Below are 19,137 nucleotides of genomic sequence, written 5' to 3'. Positions count from 1 at the left end.
CCTTCCAAGTAGCTGGAACTACAGGCATGTGCCACCATGCCCGGCTAATTTTTTTATTTTATTGTAGAGACGAGGTCTCACCATGCGGCCCAGGCTGGTCATGAAAATTTTTCATTTTTCTAATGTTTCACTTTTACTGTATTTTACAAGGGATTAATCCATGATGGACTGAAGGGGGTAAAAGGGTCCTCAGGGTAGCACTGCCCTAAAATATCATGTAAGGGCTATGGATATAGTTAGTATCCAATCTTATGGTACTATGAGATTGACTGAAGGAATGAATGACCTATGACAGGAAAATAACCAGAAATAAAAGGAACCCAGGGGAGAAAATAATCTTTGAATGTGGCTATCATGGGCTGAGAACATGGACTGAGAGATGCCAGCTGACCAGGCTAGGGCTGTGGAACCTTATAATGAAGTGACCCAGGTTGTACTAAAAATGTGTGAGGTAGTGTTAATCAAAGAGAAAAAGTTGGTGAGAAGGTAATTCTGGAAACTAGTCTAGAAAGCAATTAATTCCAGAGTTTGATTCAACTGCCTCCTGAAGGGAAAAGTCATCTTTGAGAAGGGGCTGAGACAGGCTTCTTCTACCTGCCCCAAGCTGACAGGAATGTAGCTGTACTTAACTAGGATGTTTATAAATGGCCCACACCAAGAAGGGGCTCTATAGAAGCAGGTTTCAGTGTCAAAATTATTTGATTAAGTAAGGAAGTTAGCCAAAAATAAAGTCTGGGGAAGTCTAGTAGTCTGAAGAAGATGGAAATACACTGAGCATCACATTTGGAGAAAGAAAATTCACACATGCACATTGACCCTGGGTTCCTAACCCTAGGCTAACAAAAGTCTCTGAGAAAGTAAATTGGGCTCTGTGTTGTCACTCACTGGTGTCATGGTGACAAGTGGGGAGGGTCCCCGTGGGCGCTTCAGCAGCTGCTGGGCATGCAGTTGGATGTTGGCTCCTCCATCTGATGCCCTCCGTCCAAGGGGGCCCATTCCATTCAGTAGCTGTAGGGTGGGAGGCTGTAACAGAGACTGCTCCTGCCAGGAAGAGAGTGAAAAGGATAGACTGGTGAGATAAGGGGGGGAAGTATGAGAAAAAAGAGCAATACACTAATGTACTGAAATTAAAGGATCCATTGATCATGATATAGACTAGAGAAATCTTCCCTCTCACCCTAGCTGCTTTGCAAAAGCAATCATCCTGCTCTACAAGAAACCCTTAAGCCTTGGGGAAAGTCTCTCAAAGCCTCTCAAAAGAAGCTCACGTATGTTTCTTCCATGGCAAGCCCTCTCCCAAGTCCATGTACCTTGTATTCAAGCTGCCCAGTTGGTTGCAAATTTTGCATGGGCAACAGGTTGTGCATGAAGTTCACATTAGGGGTCACCTGCAGGAATGGAGCTGGAGGGTTGACTCCAGGAAAGCCAGGTAGAAGTTTCTGCAGATCTTCCATAACTTCCGTGCTGATAGAAAACAACATGACAAAAAAGGGTGGTTAATATTCTTACTCAAAAGTGCTTATATTCTGCTCATAGTGGCTCATGCCTGTAATCCCAGTACTTTGGGAGGCTGAGGCGGGATAATCATTTGTTCCTGGGAGTTCAAGACCAGTCTAGGCAACACAGCGAGACCTCGTCTCTACAAAAAATAAAAAAAAAATTACCCAGGCATGGTGGCACGTGCCTGTAGTCCCAATTACTCAGGAGGCTGAGATGGAAGGATCACCTGAGCCCAGGAGGTCGAGGCTTTGATGAGACATGGTTGTCCCACTGCACTCCAGCCTAGGCAACAGAGTGAGATCCCAACTCAAAAAGAAAAAAGGTGCTTATATCTCAGCATAGATTATGTGCTTATATCCCAATCATGGTACTGCTATGAATAATTTATTTTCTTTTTTTACTTTCTTCCTAAATTTGTATTTGTCTCTAAGATCTCAAGGCAAAGGAAACGCTTAATGTGTGGAATCTGACTCTCTGCTACTTTACTACTTGGGACTGGGCATTGCTTTCTTCATCGGCTACTTGTGTAAAACCAACATCCCTGAGCCAAGAGGAAATGCTGGCACCAGTCCAGTTCAGGTTTTCAAAGCCTGGAGGTGAACAGCAAGTTTCTGGAGCACATGGGCCATCTGCTAAAACAATGGCTGCCTGAAGTAGCAACTGATTCACCAGGGAAAGAATGCAATTACTCTTGTCAGTGCTGATAGGACAGATAAGTACTGGATGTTCAGGGCTGTCTGCTACAACAGTAGGTTTTACAGCATACTTTAAAATAAGAGATCTTTCCACTAACAGAGCGGCTCAGGGTTCCACCCCTCTGCAGCTGACACAGTCTGTGGAGCCAGAATGGTCTCTTACTGCCTGTTCGATCAAAGGCCGAGAACAAGAAACATAAAGCAAGCAAATCGGCAGTCATGGGAGTCTTTTGGAAATCTGCTTAGAGAAAAGATATATTTACAAGAAAACCAGCTTTGCCCTAGTTGAACTCTCAGGAGAATTCTTACCATAACCTCCTCTTACCTACTCAGCAAAGAAAATATCCAGAAAAGAGGTAAGGCTATTTTTAATGTTAAGGGTCTTCAACTATAGAACAAAATAGAGCAAGGTGGCTGAACTTCAGTTCATTTTTCTAGTGTGAGGACATCAGGGAACATCATGAAAAACTGTTTGGAAAAACACTGAGAAACTGGTGTGTTATTGGACTCTGAATTCTTGATCACTTAAATTTTACTTGCCCACATATATAAACTATATCATATCATTTGTCCATTTGTCTTGGCTACTGGATTAGATCTCCTCAAGGGTGAGGAGGTTGCAGTGAAGTAGAAGACATGTGCCATGGTAGGAACTGAAAGTCAGATGGCAATTCTTTGCCTGGGTGTTAATCAGGGCTGTTGGCCAGATACTCACCGTGGGTCAGCCACACCCACCGTGTGCCTCCTCATTGACAAATAGCGAACCAATGCTTCAGGGGAAGGCTCTTCACCCTCATCACTGTCCAAGTTCACTGCCCCATCCGGCTGAGGTGGAGAAAAACACCATCTCATTAGAAATCAGAAGTAACAAAAGGAAGCAAGGTTATGGGAAAGAAGTGGCTTCAGCGGACAACTATCACAGGTTGCTACTTGCCTCCACAATCTGATTCTCTGGGTTGATCAGCTGCACCTGGGGAACGCTAATGTTCATTGTGGCACCTGCCTGCTCCGCCTGGAAAGGAGTACATACATACACACACATACCTTAAACACTCGAGGGAAATAAGGGTAGTCTTGACTGCTAAAGTCTATGCCTCCTTGGTTACTACACTTTTTGGTTCGTCTGTCCTTAGAAGCCTCAACAAGGAAACATCCTGTTGAGAGGACAATATCTCCCAATGATTTGCTATTTCTTAAAAATTTTTAAAAAGCGCAACTATTGTTGCTCATCTATCCTCTCTGTCAAAGAAAGGTCCAGGTCTTTGATTAGGCTCTAACAAAGGAAGAGATGACAAATGGGAGGAGACAAGGAAGAACAGGAAACTCTCTTGACTTAGGGTTAGTGAGCAACAGTTAACCTTCACCCCCCTAGTGTTACTTGTCCTGCACTAGGTCGCTGGAGTTATTGCCCACCTGGATATTGACTGGTGCTTGAAAGGCCATGGCTCGGGGCATGCTAGGAAGTGCTCCGAGACGCAGGGTTTTATGTCTCTTATGTCGATCACACAGCAGGCTGTAGATTGCACTATAGTGATCATAGGCATCTGATCTTAATGACTACCAAGAGAGAAGGGAAAAGAGTACAAAACCCTGGTGAAATGGCATGTCGATGACCAGAACCTTCTCAGTAATAACATTAAGACGACCAAAGCACCTTCTTTCCTTTTTTTTCCAAAGCCCAGGAAGGGGCAGAGGAAGAAAAACAGGAGAAAACAAAAAGACCCAAGTTCCCAAGAAAGAGAAAAAATGGAAAAAGCAGGATAGAGGAAGAACTGCTACATCCCACTGTGTTCTCCCACTCCTTCAGAGATACCTGTAGTGTTCGCTCTTTGTCCAGTCCCATATCCTCCATGGCCAAGAGAACATCCTCATTCAGGGGGTCCATCTGCCTTTCTTCCTTTAGTTGTTGACATTCGGCTATTAACTATAACATGAAAAGAGGCAAGCTGTCAAACCCTCAATTAACCACATCACTGCGGCATTTCATATATAATGACCAAGCTATTCTATGCCCTGTAGCTTAGAATTTTTTTGGCTTCAAAGTCTAAACAAGACAGCTCTGAGTGATCAACTTTGAGCAGACAAGATCCCCAATGTTTCCTGAGCTCCTGGGAGTACATGGAATGGCTACAATGACTTTTTTAAAAGTATGCTGCAGGAGCCACTGAACTGAGCACACTAACACAAGAGGATGGTGACACCCCCATGGTGGGTGAGCTGCAGAACTGTGGGCTGTACTGTCTCAAAAGCCAAAGACCGACTACAATATGGGGACACATTATAGGAACAAGTATCACCATTCTCCAACATTTCACCCGGTGTTACATTCCTTCTTGCTTGCCTCACTTGCTGCTTTGCTATTATACAATACTCTGTTCCCACCTTTTCAGGTCATGGCCTGATTACAATCACATACGAAAGAGACTGCAGCAGCTCTAAGAGGAGTTCTGCAAGGAGTTCTGCAAGCAGCTCACCCTGTCAAAGTTGGGGTCCACGTCCCCCAGCTTCATCCACTTGTGCTTGCAGATCTGCTCCATTGAGAGGCGCTTATTCGGGTCTAACACCAGCATGTGGCGGATCAAATGCTCACATTCTGCAACAGACAAACAAGCCTGTCTTCAGTCTCTGGGGAGGGGAGGTACCAGTGGAGCCAAGGAACCAGGGGCAAGGCCAACAGGGAGAACTCAAGCTCCCAGCTTCTAATTTTGTCTTTCTTGCTCCTTGATCCTTACCTATTTCACTGCTGACTCCAGAGGTGGTGAGCAAAGGCAGAGACAAGTGGAGCAAAGAGAAATTCAAATGCCTTTACTAAAAGTCTGACCAGAAAAAGTCTGGAGGTAATCCATGGGTTTCATTTATTTATATCATGTATGGCCCCACTAAACACAATTAGTGAAGAGTAGAATGTCCTTTAAAAAGATTCAGTATTTTACAAGGTTCTCAAAATATCAGTTCTATCCTTCTAAATGGCCTACTATGTACATACCAATGCTTTTGGCTTAAGAATTTGACATTTCTGATGGCACAAGGTGTGTGGGAAGCATCTCTGTGCACTGGGATTCTGATAGCCTTATTTGTCATTTCCCAGTTGTTATTTAAACAGTTACAGGTATGTGAAACTGAGCTGTGAGCTACAGAGATTCAGGTCAATAGCTATTTTTCTCTGGGAGCTCATATTGCAGATTACATTGCAGAAAGAACAATGGATTAAAAAAATCAAGAAATCTATATTCTGACTTGAAACCCACTCTCTAAGTTTTCTCATCTGTAAGTTGGGGGTACTGATGATGACGGAGGGTTGTGGCAAAGGTGGTGATGATGACAATAAAACAGTAGAGTTAACACATTCTTCTGAGCACTTTGCAATTACTATTATCTCAATTAATCCATACAGCAATCCTAGGAGGAAAGTACTGTCATTATTCTCATTTTAGAAATGGTCTGGAGGTAATTAGGCACAGAAGTTAAACTTGTCTAAGATCACATGATCATTAAGTTAGACTTCAAACCAGACAGTATCACTCTTCACCTGGTGCTCTTTTTTTTTTTTGAGTTGGAGTCTCACTCAGTCACCCAGACTGGAGTGTAGTGGCCGCTCCCAGCCACTGCAGCCTCGACCTGCTGGGCTCCAGTGATCCTTCCGCCTCAGCCTTCCGAGTAGCTGGAACTACAGGCGCGTGCTACCACGCCCGGCTACTTTTCGATTTATTGTAGAGATGAGGTCTCGCCAAGTTGCCCAGGCAGGTCTCGAACCCGCGGGCTCAGGCAATCCACTCACCTCAGCCTCCCAAAGGCGTGGGATTACAGGCTGAGCCACCCAGCCCGGCTCACTTGGTGCTCTTAACCACAATGCTATGCTGTCTCTGTACTGCACAGTTTTGGGGGGATTCAAATCCCTGAACCATGAATTCAAATCCTCATCCAAGCCACATCATCTCTTGCTTATACCATTGCGAAAGCCTCCTAACTGGTCTTTCTGCTTCCATTCTGGCTCCATTACAATCTTCTCTCCATTGGGAAGCAAAAGGGATTTTTCCAAAGCATAAATCTGGGCATATTACTGCCTGGCCTATAACTCACTGATCTCTTCCCAACAAAATCCGAAGTCCTGGGCCTACAAGTCCCCTAGGTCCCTCTCTGACCTCATATCCTGCCACACTGGCCTTTTCGCTAGTCTTTGCACATGTGAAACACACTCCACCCTGATGGCCTTCCCACTTGCTGGTTTCCTTGAGTTGGAATGGTCACTCCTCAGAGCTTCGTATAGCTGGCTCCTTGTCGTTCAGGTAAGGGCTTGAATGTCGCTTCCTCAGAAAGCTATTCCCTGATCACTACTCTAAAGTAGGTCTCTTCTCCATCACACTAATTTTCTTCACACTGATGAAACGATCTTGTTTGTGTATTTACATGCTTATTATCTAACTCCTCCATCACAAAGTTTCTTCCTGCTATAACTAGTCTCAGATCTCTGATATCTAAAATGGTTATTATACCCTAGCCATTTAGGAGCTGAATAAGTATCTACTGAAAATATGAATAAATAAATATTTGTTGAATATTTAGTCTCATCAAATGAGATATTTGTGAAATGCTTTTAAAAACATTAAATTCTCTATAGGTTTTAAATTTTCTTCTTTTCTATTTCATTACAGCTATCCTGAAAACAAAATATGTCAGTGAAAATAACAATAATTTTAAATTATACACAGTGCCTGTCGTATACCAGGCACTGTGCTTACATTTATTTTATTTCATTTAGTTTTCACAATGTCCGTAAGTTAGATATTATTTTTAGCTCCAGTTATAAATGAAAAAGAAACGAGATATTGAAAATTAAATTATGCAGTCAACATTGTAAAATAGTGGCAAAGTTGGGGCTTCTACACTGTGCTCTCGACTACCCTGTTATACATTTTCATATGGATCTAAATTCTGTTTGATTTACTTTTCCAGGGTGAATTCAACTCTGTGATTTCTACACCATTTGACAAACACTATATCACTGTCTTGGAAAGACTACTAAAAGTAATAACAATAAATTACTTAACTTTTTAAATTTATTCTAACTTTAAAAGAAAATACAATAAAGCAAAGTCCCTACATCAAAACGATGCTATATCAGGCATCAGTTTGTTCTTGCTTTATGATTAAAAGTCTATTCAGATACAAAGTAGATCTGAAAGACTACAGCTCCTTCCTCCCTATAAAATAAATACCATCTACAACATTAAGTTTATTAAAATTAGGTTTTCAGAGTAGCAAGGCTAGACCCCCACTTGTAGCACCTGTATGAATTATAAATACCATTGACACATGTGTTTATGGTCTGCAATTACGTAAGAGAGAAAAAAATGTTCTTAATTTAGAAAGTTGCCAAAGCTGAAGTCCTGTGTAGGGAGAAGGCAGGAGCCAAACTGTTGTTACGCCTCTAGATGGCACTCTCTTGTTTTCCTTTGGTTTTCACACACAATTTAGTGCATAAAATCAGAGGACCAAACTGAATGGTGTTTAGTTACATGCTTGCTTTAAAACAGAGATTTTTTTTTTTAAGCCAATTTCCTTAAAAGCAAAAAATCAATGCTGCCATAATAATTCCTAATTATAAGATGTATCTAGTTAAATTTCAGGGTCTTGTAACCTCTATTCAGACCTCGACCATGACTTGACAAATCTCCAGAAACATTTGCACAAGAATTTATACACAAAAATCTGCATATAATTTTAGACTGTTCAAGGATGTCTGAAGAAGCTAGCCATAGATTAGCCAGATGTCTACAGGTCCCAGATTAAGAACTCCTTGTTACAGTGACAATGCTTCAAGGACAAGAGCTTTTTTATCTGTCTGTCCTACATAATATCCAACTTGCAAAGAAACAGAAATCTAAGACTTTTCATATGTTGCACAGATGGTAAAATATGACAAAATGCAGAAAGCTAGAGAAGTATCATCAGCTCATACTTTCAAAGTGTCATACAGCTCATGAAATTAAATTCAGATGAGACTTGGACACATCATTCTACAGAAAACACGGAAAGAGGGTGAAAATGAAGGGAATGAATGCTCGCAAACCTAATAACACCATCAACCACAGGACACTCAGTTTAGAAAAGTGGCAAGATGAGGCCCTCAGATCAAAGGGTATAAAACATCAACTTTCCCAGATGCCAAGAAGTACTCTATTTTAAAATGCCTAAAATGTCCCATCACTTGTTCCCTCCCGAAAGGCAGAGCCTTTGAAGCTGAATGAAACTGAAGCACTTTGGGCAATGCAAGAATAGGCTGTGCTGCTTGTGTGTGCCAGAGAAGCAGCTTCCCTTCAGAGGCTGCTTTCATCTGCTCTGTGCAAGACGCCAAGCGGTCTCCGCAGTGAAAATCACCGTGGGCCCATGAAACTTGAGCTGCCAACAGAATGTGAACTAGGGGATGCACAGTGTAGGCCTCCCCCGCTGCGCTGACAGGCATTTGGATGACTCTGTGGACACAGAGCTGCTGTACGGGCAGGGTCCTAAAATGGGAATTAAGTTGAGATTGCCAGTGTGAGTCCATATGGCAACATCTTTTCTCCCCCTTTCTGTCCTCGATAACAAAGAACTTTCTCTAAGAGGTTACAACAAACCCAAACAATTCTTGGCAGCTAAGTCTTCTCCATAAACCCTGTGGATTTGACGGAAAGTATTAATGTCCCTTTGGTATGTAGAAAGGGTAAAAGTGAGAGAAAGATACACAGAAAAGAATGAAAACCAACGTAGGAGAGGAGGGAATGAAAGATTAACAGAGCAATTCATTCAGCAACATGATTTAATAATCACTAACATTTACTGAACACTTAACATGATAGGCAGCGTGCTAAACCCTTTCAGTTAATTTAATTTAAGAACTTAATTCACACATCAACCCTATTACTTATTATCACCATTTTATAGATAAAGAAATTAAACATCACAGAAGTTGAGAAACTTGATTAGATAGTAAGAGACACAGCCAGAACACAACTTCTGGCCAATCTTACTCCAAGGAATTCTTAACCTATATAGGACCTAAAATAAATAAATCATTAGTGTTCTAGATAGTAGCAGTTTGTTTTATGTTTAGTTTCTTTATGAAAACAAATCAAAACAATTCCCTCCTCTGATAAATCAAATGCCACTTCATCTCCACAGGTTTCATCATGCCATAGTCACCCACAAGCCAGGTGAGTACAAAATGGGCTGGGTAAATTCATGGCCCAAAGGCTAAAACCAAGTTAGAAAACATCTTTAAGGTGGCAGGTATATAAGAACATCTTAGGGGAGAGGGGCTGTCCCACTAATAATTTTGCTGGTAAGGATTAAATATACTACAGCAGAGCAAACTTATTTATATACTCTGGTGGCTGCAAGGTGATGAAGTCTATGAAGCTTTAAACAACAGGTTTCCCCACTCAAGAATTACAGACAAGGAGAAGAGATGGGCAAAAATTTAAAGAATGAGATCATCAGAATCTTCAGGCTGATCCTATGAAGGAGGGAGAGCCAAGGGTCCCTTACACCCATCATGTGATGCCAAAGCACAGGACATGGCAAAGCAATCATTTCCAGCTCTGTGGCAGAGGAATGGTATAGAAGAAACTGAGTCATGGATTCTTTCTGGCCACATAAAGCTGCTTTGAGCTGTAGGAAACAGAAGACATCTGTGTACCAGAAGGCACGGGAAGGCATTCTTGCAAGAAGCAACAATTACCTAGAAAATCCATGCTTCTTACAGGTGCTGAGAATAAGGGTATGTTCTAGATTCTCATGCCCCTCTCCAGTCAATACTAGGTCTGTTCAAGGGTAATCCCAAAGCACAAAGCCCAAGAGTACTTTATTTTTTATCACTTCAGCAAACTTCTTAGTAATGGTTACTTCTTAGTAATGGTTACTTCTTAGTAATGAATTGCTTCTAGTGCAATTCTGACTTCAAAGAGGGTTCTATTTTTCTAAATCTCAACTCTAAAAAGGAAACAAAAATAAATTGGCAATTAAATCTCTAAAACGTCTGTTTTTATGGAAAATGAACAACTTCACAAAACTTTTCACAAAGTTAAATGACATTAAAGCCTTCAGCTTTTCAGAACAAGGACACTATGTGATATGCTGCCTGGTTCCATCATCCATTCACATTGTCCAGCTTAGGCATTGGTCTAGGGGAGAAATGATGCTATCAGAGCAGTTGAGCAAGACTGAGGGATAGTCTGCAATAACAGTCTCAGGATGGAACAACATGGCTTCAACATGAGTCTATCACCTTACTTTAGATGTTCTAGACTTACAAATGTTTGTGACTCAGAGATCCTCTTTAATGCTGTCTGCCTATTCCAGAAAGAAAAACCATACACAAAACTTGCTATTTTTCCTCACAAAAAAGAAAATAAAGTCCGTCACAATGTCTTGATCTGGCCATAGGCATGGATAAAATAGTATGACTATCTTGCAATGTTATGATTCCCAAAGAAATAATTAAGAAGTAAATCAATAAGAAACCAGGGGTGTTTTTTGTCAAGGATATCTTCTATGGTGAGAAGCTGGCAGAGTTAGGAATTCTCACTCTGCTTGTGGACCAAGCCCTAAAAGTGACACTTTATTGATATGTCCAAGAAAATCCTGTCATTGTCAACAGCCAGCTAAGGCCAGGCCTATTTTATACAGTCACTATTTTAAAATCCCAACAAAGTAGACAAATGGTCTTCAAATAAGACATTTGCATGTGTAAGTAACACACACTAAGTGTGCTAACCCACAGATGTATTCAGAGATTGTATACATGTTAAATACAATCACATAAAATACAGGGATTTTGCTGCTGTTGCACTGAAATTTTGTTATATTGGATATTGCTAGAACAATGATGTTGTAAGAATTGGAATACTGTTACAGTATACATTAATACATTAACTTTTGATTCATTACTGCCATAGTAAAAATAAATAAACAGTTCTAAATCCCAAGTTAAAGGACTGGTTATTTATTTATTTATTTATTTATCTTGTATCCTCTGTTGCCCAAGATGGATTGCAGCAGTGCAATCATAGCTTACAGCAGACTTGAACTCCTGGGCCCAGGCAGTCCACCTGCCCCAGCTTCCACCAGTAGCTGGAACTACCATGCCTGGCTAATTTAAAATATATATATATATATTTAGAGGCAGGGTCTTGTTATTTTGCCCAGGTTGCTTTTAAACTCCAGGGTTCAAGTGATCCTCCTGCATCAGCCTCCTGAGTTGCTGGGATTACAGGCACAAGTCACTACACTCAGCAATGACTGGTTATTTAAAGTAGTAGTCAATGTCATATTTTTACAAAAACAAAACAAAAAGACAATTTTGGAATTAACTGTAATGGAACTTAATCTATAACAGTATTGGCTGTAATAGGATTCGACTCAAAAAATAGCACTGAGATTAGCTTCTCTAGCACAAAAGCACTGAAGAAAAAAATGTCTTGTTTTGAAAATATTTACTTTCAGTTATTTGGGGGAAGAAAAATGGGAATCCCATACTTTAGAAAAATTTCAAAAAGGATATTACAACAGTTAAGAGATCCAAAAAGAAAATGAGGAGTTCTTGACTTAACTATGCATTCCAATACTACTGGTTTCTGAATTATTATAACCTAAATATTCTACAATAGAAATATAGTTCCTTATAACTCCAAGCCCTGTGAGATACTTTCAGTGACTGAACATAGAGGCCACAGAGAGATGGCCTTGAATGATTTAACAAATAGAGATGGAGCTCACAAGAAAACCTTCTATCAGGAATCAGCAAACCAAGGATGAGAGACTTTTCAGTTTTAATAGTTCATCAACCTGAGACAGAATGAGCAGAAAAAAAGTTTTGACTCATATATCTCCATTTATTAGAAAAATAACACTTATTTCTTACATGTTCCTTATTTTCAATCAATTTTTCCAGGTGGGCGTGATGCTGCCAGAATTAAGATTCCAAAATCAGGAGATCCTGGCCTTGAGGCTAAGGATGTCAATATTTAGCTCTAGCCCAACCTTGAAAAGTCCCTGGCTTGCCTCACTGTTCTACTGGAGGCTGTTCATTTTGCAGTTTACTTTCAAATATTTGTCTGAGTCCTAATATCAGTCCTTATAACAAAATTCTGCCTTAGCTTTACTCCAGGGTCCAATACAGAGTTCCTGCTGCTAACTCTTTTTTCAATAAGTAACACCCATTCCAGGATTCTCTTGATACTTGGAGTAACTTGCCAGATATGTATTCATTGAGAATTAAAAGACAAACAAAGATGGTTAGATGGTCTCTGAAGCTAGACTGTCAGGGTTCAAATCTCAGCTCTCAGCTGTGTCTTACTAGATGGGTGATCTTGGATATGTTACTTAACCTTACCATATCTCAATTTTCTCATCAAATAGTCTGCCTCATATAAGCATCCTACTTCTGAGAGTTATTTCAAGCATTAAATAAGTTAATAAAACAGTGACTGGTATACAGAAAGTGTTCAATAAACGTTGGCTATTATCCAAATCTCTGGAGTCCTTCCTCTTAAGACTTTCTCTCCTTCTCTTATTTTTCTATTTAAGATTGCCATAAGCCAGAAGACAGTTTGCTATAAAAGGTTAATAATAAATAGGACAGTACTGGTTTTCTATTATGTTAGGTCAAATCACAGAAATGGTCAGGGGAGACCTGCTTCACTCTGAAGTAGCTCTAGCCTCTTTTCTGACATCATTTGTTATTTCTACATTCATTGACATGAAAGCACTACACAGATTTCCTCTCTAGCAGCACAATATGTCTCAAAAGGTATGAGAACTGCTTTGAGGACTCGAGTCCCTCAGAATATGGGGACTGGTGGGTGAGCTACTTTAATCCCTGCCCCATTCTCTCTAAACACAGGGCTTTTAGCCAAGGAAGATGCTGTGTGATTCCTGATGAGTAAGCCAATCAGGGCAGAGTTGTTTGCCTCTAAGTGGAAGCTTTTTGGCAGTAGCTGCAGGGTACATTCTCCATCAGTGGCATTATGTAAGCCTGGGTCTTACATTCCCAGTGATAAAGTGCTTATGCAGTATTACAATTAATTAAGTCACAATGAAGTCTAATCAATAAAGACTCAAAAATATTGTCCACAAGAGATCTTTATGCACTTGCCAACACTGCAGTTTTTTCTCTGTAAATTAATTTTCCTTCAGTTAAATAAATGATCTTACTGTGCTTGCTAGCAGGTGGTGTAATAGGGGAATAAGGCAAACTAGGCTTTAAGTACATTTCTGATGTTTTAAAAAATTATACTGAATGAATTTGGTGCTCAAAAAATGTAAGTTTTGATTTCCATTGGTGGAAGAAGAGTCAGAGGAAACTTGTGCTAATGCACGTGGTCAGGCCAGGTCTCATCTTCTGCAACAGCTCAAGAAAACAGCAAGTTTCAACTTTTAATCCTTCTATAATTCTGGCTCAGAGTTTTACCTAACTGCTCTCTGAGATGCTTTGAGATGTTTATTCTAAAAACATTGGTCTGGACCAAACTTATTTTACTCAAGACACAGAACGCCAACTCTACAGTAGACCAAAACACCATTTTAAATCTAGAAATCACTTGATTTGGTCATCTTCATAATAATCCAAGCAACAAAAGTACATAAAACCAATTGGTTTGATAAATAAGTAATTAAGATGATCACTTTAATAATATTTCACAGGAGTATAAGATTCCATAGTTAAATGTTGATGATTCCATTTTTCATTCATAAATATTTACTGAATGTTAATATTCTACCAGGTGCCATTAGGTTTTATGGAAGATACTGATACACAAAACAGTATCTGACATCAAGAGGCTTACATGTAGTGGGGAGAGGAGGAAAACATACATAATTATAAAACTGGGTGGTATAAAACCAATTTGCCCTCAAATCTTTTAAATTTATATCACTACCATTCCAATTTGCAAATTAAATATTTTTAGGACATCTCAGGATGCCCATCAAGGGAAGCATGTATTGAACAAACAAGAACAGGCATAGAAATAGCCACTCACTGTGAGGACACTCCATTCCACATTAGTGACAATAAGGAGACGCTCAGAATTCCTGAACTAACTGTATCCATTTGTACAGCATGGTTTCCCACGCAGCTTTATGTAGATACTCTGAATTCAACTTAGGTAGACGCTAAATGATAGGGCAATTGCCTTCGTGTCTCCCAAGTGATAATTTAGAAAATTATACCAGCTCTGTAAGATTTTCTAGATCCTTCTAGCAGAAGAATCTAGAGGATAAACTCAGCTCAAGTCTAAGACAACAGCAGAGAAAGGATTTTCCTCAGCCACGTTATCTCCTGTAGTACAGTGACGCAGACCTTATAGTCTGAGAAAGTAGCTGGCTCTTGCCTGCATAGACAGAATTAACTCCAGGTCTAGTGAGGTACAACTGTGCCCAGAAACAGGAGATGTGAGCAGAAAAAGGATTCAGGGAGAGAGAGACTCTAGGTTTCCTTCACTTGAACCTGACACTTCTTGGTACTCGAAGGATGTCTAAGCTAAGAAAAAAACTAAGCAGCCTTATGAATTCATTTTCTGCTATTCCTTATCCTTCTGGCAGTATTCTCTGACAGGCCTTAGGATTGAGGCCTATGATGTGTGTGGCAATACCAAGCACCTGTATGCTCCTGAGAGCAGGAGAGATCATACTGGTAATATAGCAATCGTCTACTCATTTCCTAGATAGGGTTGGTTTTCATTCTCTCTACTTAATTTTACAAAAACTTTTATTCCTACTTAGAGAACTACTTATCTCGGATTAATGGGTGACTTCATTTAAGACAATCCTGTTGGCTTTGAGTCTTTAAGCTTTCATGTTAACTTATATTACAAATATTAGTTCTTTCCAAGGTGCTATATGGTTTATTTCTAAGTATGAATAGACAATGTGGCTGAAAGCATGGCTCACTATGTACCAGGATCCACTATCTGAAACCAGCTCTGGAAAGTTTTGAGTAAGAACCGTTTGCCATGGTTTGAGGTGGTGAGGCAGAGTGTAGAGGAGATCCAAGTTGCTCACAGGAGATACTGTGGGTATTGGAGGAGTGGAGAAAGTGGTTTATCGTGCCATTTTTTGCAATAGTATGGCGTAGTAGAACAAACACTGAATTTGAGTACTGACTTATTTATTACTTGTGTGGCTTTGGGAAAGTCAACCAATTTTTCTAAACTTCAGCTTTCAAAATTTCATTGGCAAAATGGTAAAAATTAATGTCATTACCAATTCCAGGGTATAATTATATAGCTCAAATTAGATTGAGTATAAGAAAATATTTTATGCTCAAAATCCCTGGAGAAATGTAATTTATTGATATTACTATTGATAGTAATATTTAAATAAGAATGTACTCTCTGAAAGGGATTTTGTAGTCAGCATTTTAACAAACCTATACATTCATTAATTCCTTCAACAAATATTTACTGAGACCCTGGCACTGTGCAAAGCCCTGGGAACATAGGAGTAAACAAAAACAAATGCTTATTATGGTCAGGTGGTCATAGGGTGGGAGTAGGAAGACAAGAACCAAATCACGTGAGCTTGTGCTAAGTGCCACAAAGAAAAAGCAAAATTATGGAAAGAGAACGATGGAGTAGTCAGGAAAGGCCTTGCTGAGGGGACACATGATTCTGTAAAGGAATAGGAACCTGTGTGATTGGCAAGTGTGAGAGCCAGCAAGGATGCCTCTAAGACTGGAGCTCAGAACCTGAGGTGAATAGTAACAGGAAATGAGATCCGAGAGGGGGCAAAGACAGTTGTGCCTTGTTGGCCAGAACGATGACTCCCGGAATTTTATTCTAAGTGTAAATGACAGCCACTGGGGGTGGAAGGAGGCAGTTAAACAGGATTTTGACACAGATGTACTATTTACTAAGTTCTACTAATATGCCAGATATATGCTAGGTTATAGACAATTGTGAAAAAGACATATTTCATCTGTACATCTAAGTTCACAGTCTGGTGTGGAAAACATACAATGAAATAAGTAGTCACAATATAAGTTTTGATACCCTGATAAGAGACCTGAAGAATGAGTAAAAATTATATAGATTCTGATTTCTATTCCATTCCATTTCTTATGCTAGATTCTAAGATATAGGAGTGGGTGAAGTGAGATGGGGGAAGGAAGAAGTATTCAAGGCAGTGGGAATCGCTCCAGAAAACATGACTTGTTCAAGGAAACTAGAAGAAAATTAGGACAACTGGTTGTAGAATGGGAGTTGGGGCTGAAGAGATGGGCAGGAGCCAGGTTATAAGGGTATTTCTATGTCAATGCCTTTCAAACAGCAATTAGGAGATCAATTTAGTAAGCTGTAATCAGCATTTTAAAATGAAATAGAATAAAATATACTGGAGTACACTGCACATGATAAAGGTAAGTATCATGACTAGGGAAACTGAGGCAAGTGGATCACTTGAGCCTAGGAGTTGAGTCCAACCTAGGCAAAATAATGAGACCCTATTTCCTAAAATACACACACACAAAAAACAAAAACAAAATAAAACCCTTTTATTCATTTGTATGCACACATGTGTGTTCTGGATCAAAGTATAAAATGTATTTTTTCTTATAATCACAGTAAAAAATGTTTGAAAGTTAGTGTTAGCCACATGATGGAGTAAGCTTTGCCTCAGAGGCAATGATAAACATTGAAAAGTTTTAGGCTAGAAAATTATATAATAATATTTGTGTGTGTGTGTGTGTGTGTGTGTGTGTGTGTGTGTGTGTGTATTGCTTGTCTTTATATTTGTATTTTGGAAAGATTACTCATGCAACAAAGTGAAGAATGGATTAAAGGGGACAAGACTGCAGCCAAGAGCCCAAGTAAGTGGCTAATATTTAATTCAGGTAAGAAAGGATGACAAGACGGTCTGTGGAAGTGGCTCCAGGAATGGAGGGATGAATCAACAGGATCTGGTAACTGACTGGCTATGGCAGTGGTGAGAGAAAAGAAGGAATCAAAGCTTGTTTATGCGTTGGTCAGATGGTGATGCCATTCCCTAAGACAGGGAACACAGAATAGAGCAAGGCTAGGAACAAGGGAGTAAAGTTCATTGTTGAAAAGATTTCCACTGATATGATTTCAACACAAGAAAGTAAAGACAATGGGCAGTAAATGGTTGGATATGTAGTCTTAGACACTAGAGGAGGGGTAGAGGCCAGAAAGTTATTTGATCATCACAGTGATCCATGAAGCCATGGCAGTAAATAAGATGGCTCAGGAAGATGGTGTAAAGAAGAAAAGATTTAAAGGATGAACACAGAAAGGGAAATCTGGCAGCAAAGACTGAGAAGGTGCCTCCAGAGGACAGAAGGAAAACCTGAGAATGTGGTGTCTCAGAAACAACAAGAGAGAGAGTTTCAAAAAGTAAAGAGTTATTCAACAATAAGAAAACGAACAACTTAAATGTGAAAATGGGCAAAAGACCTAAAGAGACACCTCACTAAAGATACAGAGATGTCAAATAAGCATATGAAAAGATGTTTATCATCATAATTAGAAAACTGCAAATTAAAGCGACAATGGGATACCATTATACACCTATTACAATGGCCCAAGTTCAAAACCCTGACAATACCAAATGCTGGTGAGGATGTGGCAACAGGAATTCTCATTCATTGCTTGTTGGGAATGCAAAATGGTACAGTCACTTCAGAAAACTGTTTGACACTTACTTACAAAATTAAGCATACTTTACCATATGATCCAATAATTGTGCTCCTTTGGAATTTACCCAAATGAGTTGTAAATCTATGTCCAGACAAAAACCTACACAAGGATGTTACAGTAGCTTTATTTATAACTGTCAAAACTTATGAGCAATCAAGATGTCTGTCAATAGGTGAAAGGATAAACTGTGGTACATCCAGATAATGGAATATTATTCAGTGCTAAAAAGAACAGGCTATCAAGATTCATTTTAATAAATGTATAATGACATGTATCCACCATCAGAAATGAAACTTCGGTTGGGCTTGGTGGCTCAGCCTGTCATTCCAGCACTTTGGGAGGCCGAGGCAAGTGGACTGCCTGAGCCCACAGGTTCAAGACCAGCCTGGGCAATTTGGCAAGACCTCGTCTCTACAATAAATCACAAAATTGGACAGGCGTGGTAGCACATGCCTGTAGTTCCAGCTACTTGGAAAGCTGAGGCGAAAGGATCACTGGAGCCCAGCAAGTCGAGGCTGCGGTGGCAGGAACATGCAACCGCACTCCAACCTGGGCAACAGAGTGAGACTCCAACTCAAAAAAAAAAGGACTTCTCCCTCCTTCCCAGACTTGGTCTATTCTGAGTTCCCTGTCTTAGGGAGTGGCATCACTATCTGGCCAAGGCATAAACAAGCTTTGATTCCTACTTCTCTCTCACCATTGCCACAGTCAGTCAGTTACCAAATCCTGTCAATTCATCCCTCCATGAAAAGACACGGAGGAAATTTATTGCATATTGCTAAGTGAAAAAAGCCAATCTGAAAAGGTTATGTACTGCATGCTTCCAACCATATGACATTCTGGAAAAGGCAAAATTTATGGAGACAGTAAAAGGAACAGTGGCTGTGGGGGGATAAATAGGCAAAGCATAGAGGATTTGGGGGGCAGTGAAACTATCCTATATGCTACTATGATAGTGGATGCATGTTATTATACATTTGTCAAAACCCACAGAATGTACTACACTGAGAGAGAACTCTAACATAAACTATAGACTTGGGGTAATAATGATGCGCCAGTGTACATTCATTGACTGTAACAAATGGTGGGGGATGTTAACAGTAGGAGAAGCTGTTGGTGGGGGACACAGAGGAAAATGGAAACCGTACCTTCTACTCAATTTTGCTATGAATCTAAAACTGCTCTAAAATATAAAATCTATTTTAAAAAAAGAAGTGGTGAAGTGCTGACTACTGCTGGGCAGCCATTAA

General features: G+C 40.0%; 1 protein-coding gene across 7 annotated transcripts in view; it reads right to left on the bottom strand.

The window, feature by feature from the left end:
• Nucleotides 1–19,137, bottom strand: part of SIK3 (SIK family kinase 3) — a 120,074-nt gene that overhangs the window by 31,206 nt on the left and 69,731 nt on the right. For 5 of the 7 annotated variants that reach the window (XM_021711292.1, XM_021711291.1, XM_008055899.2 and 2 more), the window contains exons 6-12: nucleotides 4,670–4,788; nucleotides 4,009–4,119; nucleotides 3,609–3,752; nucleotides 3,130–3,207; nucleotides 2,911–3,020; nucleotides 1,311–1,464; nucleotides 886–1,041 (exon numbers count right to left, since the gene is read on the bottom strand). In XM_021711292.1, coding sequence (XP_021566967.1) covers nucleotides 886–1,041; nucleotides 1,311–1,464; nucleotides 2,911–3,020; nucleotides 3,130–3,207; nucleotides 3,609–3,752; nucleotides 4,009–4,119; nucleotides 4,670–4,788 — 872 coding nt within the window. The remainder of the gene's footprint in view (nucleotides 1–885; nucleotides 1,042–1,310; nucleotides 1,465–2,910; nucleotides 3,021–3,129; nucleotides 3,208–3,608; nucleotides 3,753–4,008; nucleotides 4,120–4,669; nucleotides 4,789–19,137) is intronic. The other 2 variants (XM_008055898.2, XM_021711294.1) reach the window with 1 other exon arrangement.

Source organism: Carlito syrichta, unplaced genomic scaffold (genome assembly GCF_000164805.1).
Source record: "Carlito syrichta isolate Samal-C Ts95f unplaced genomic scaffold, Tarsius_syrichta-2.0.1 Scaffold302022, whole genome shotgun sequence".
NCBI classification, from domain to species: Eukaryota; Metazoa; Chordata; class Mammalia; order Primates; family Tarsiidae; genus Carlito; species Carlito syrichta.
The sequence above is the reverse complement of the archived record's forward strand: the minus strand, read 5'-3'. Positions and strand labels throughout refer to the sequence as shown.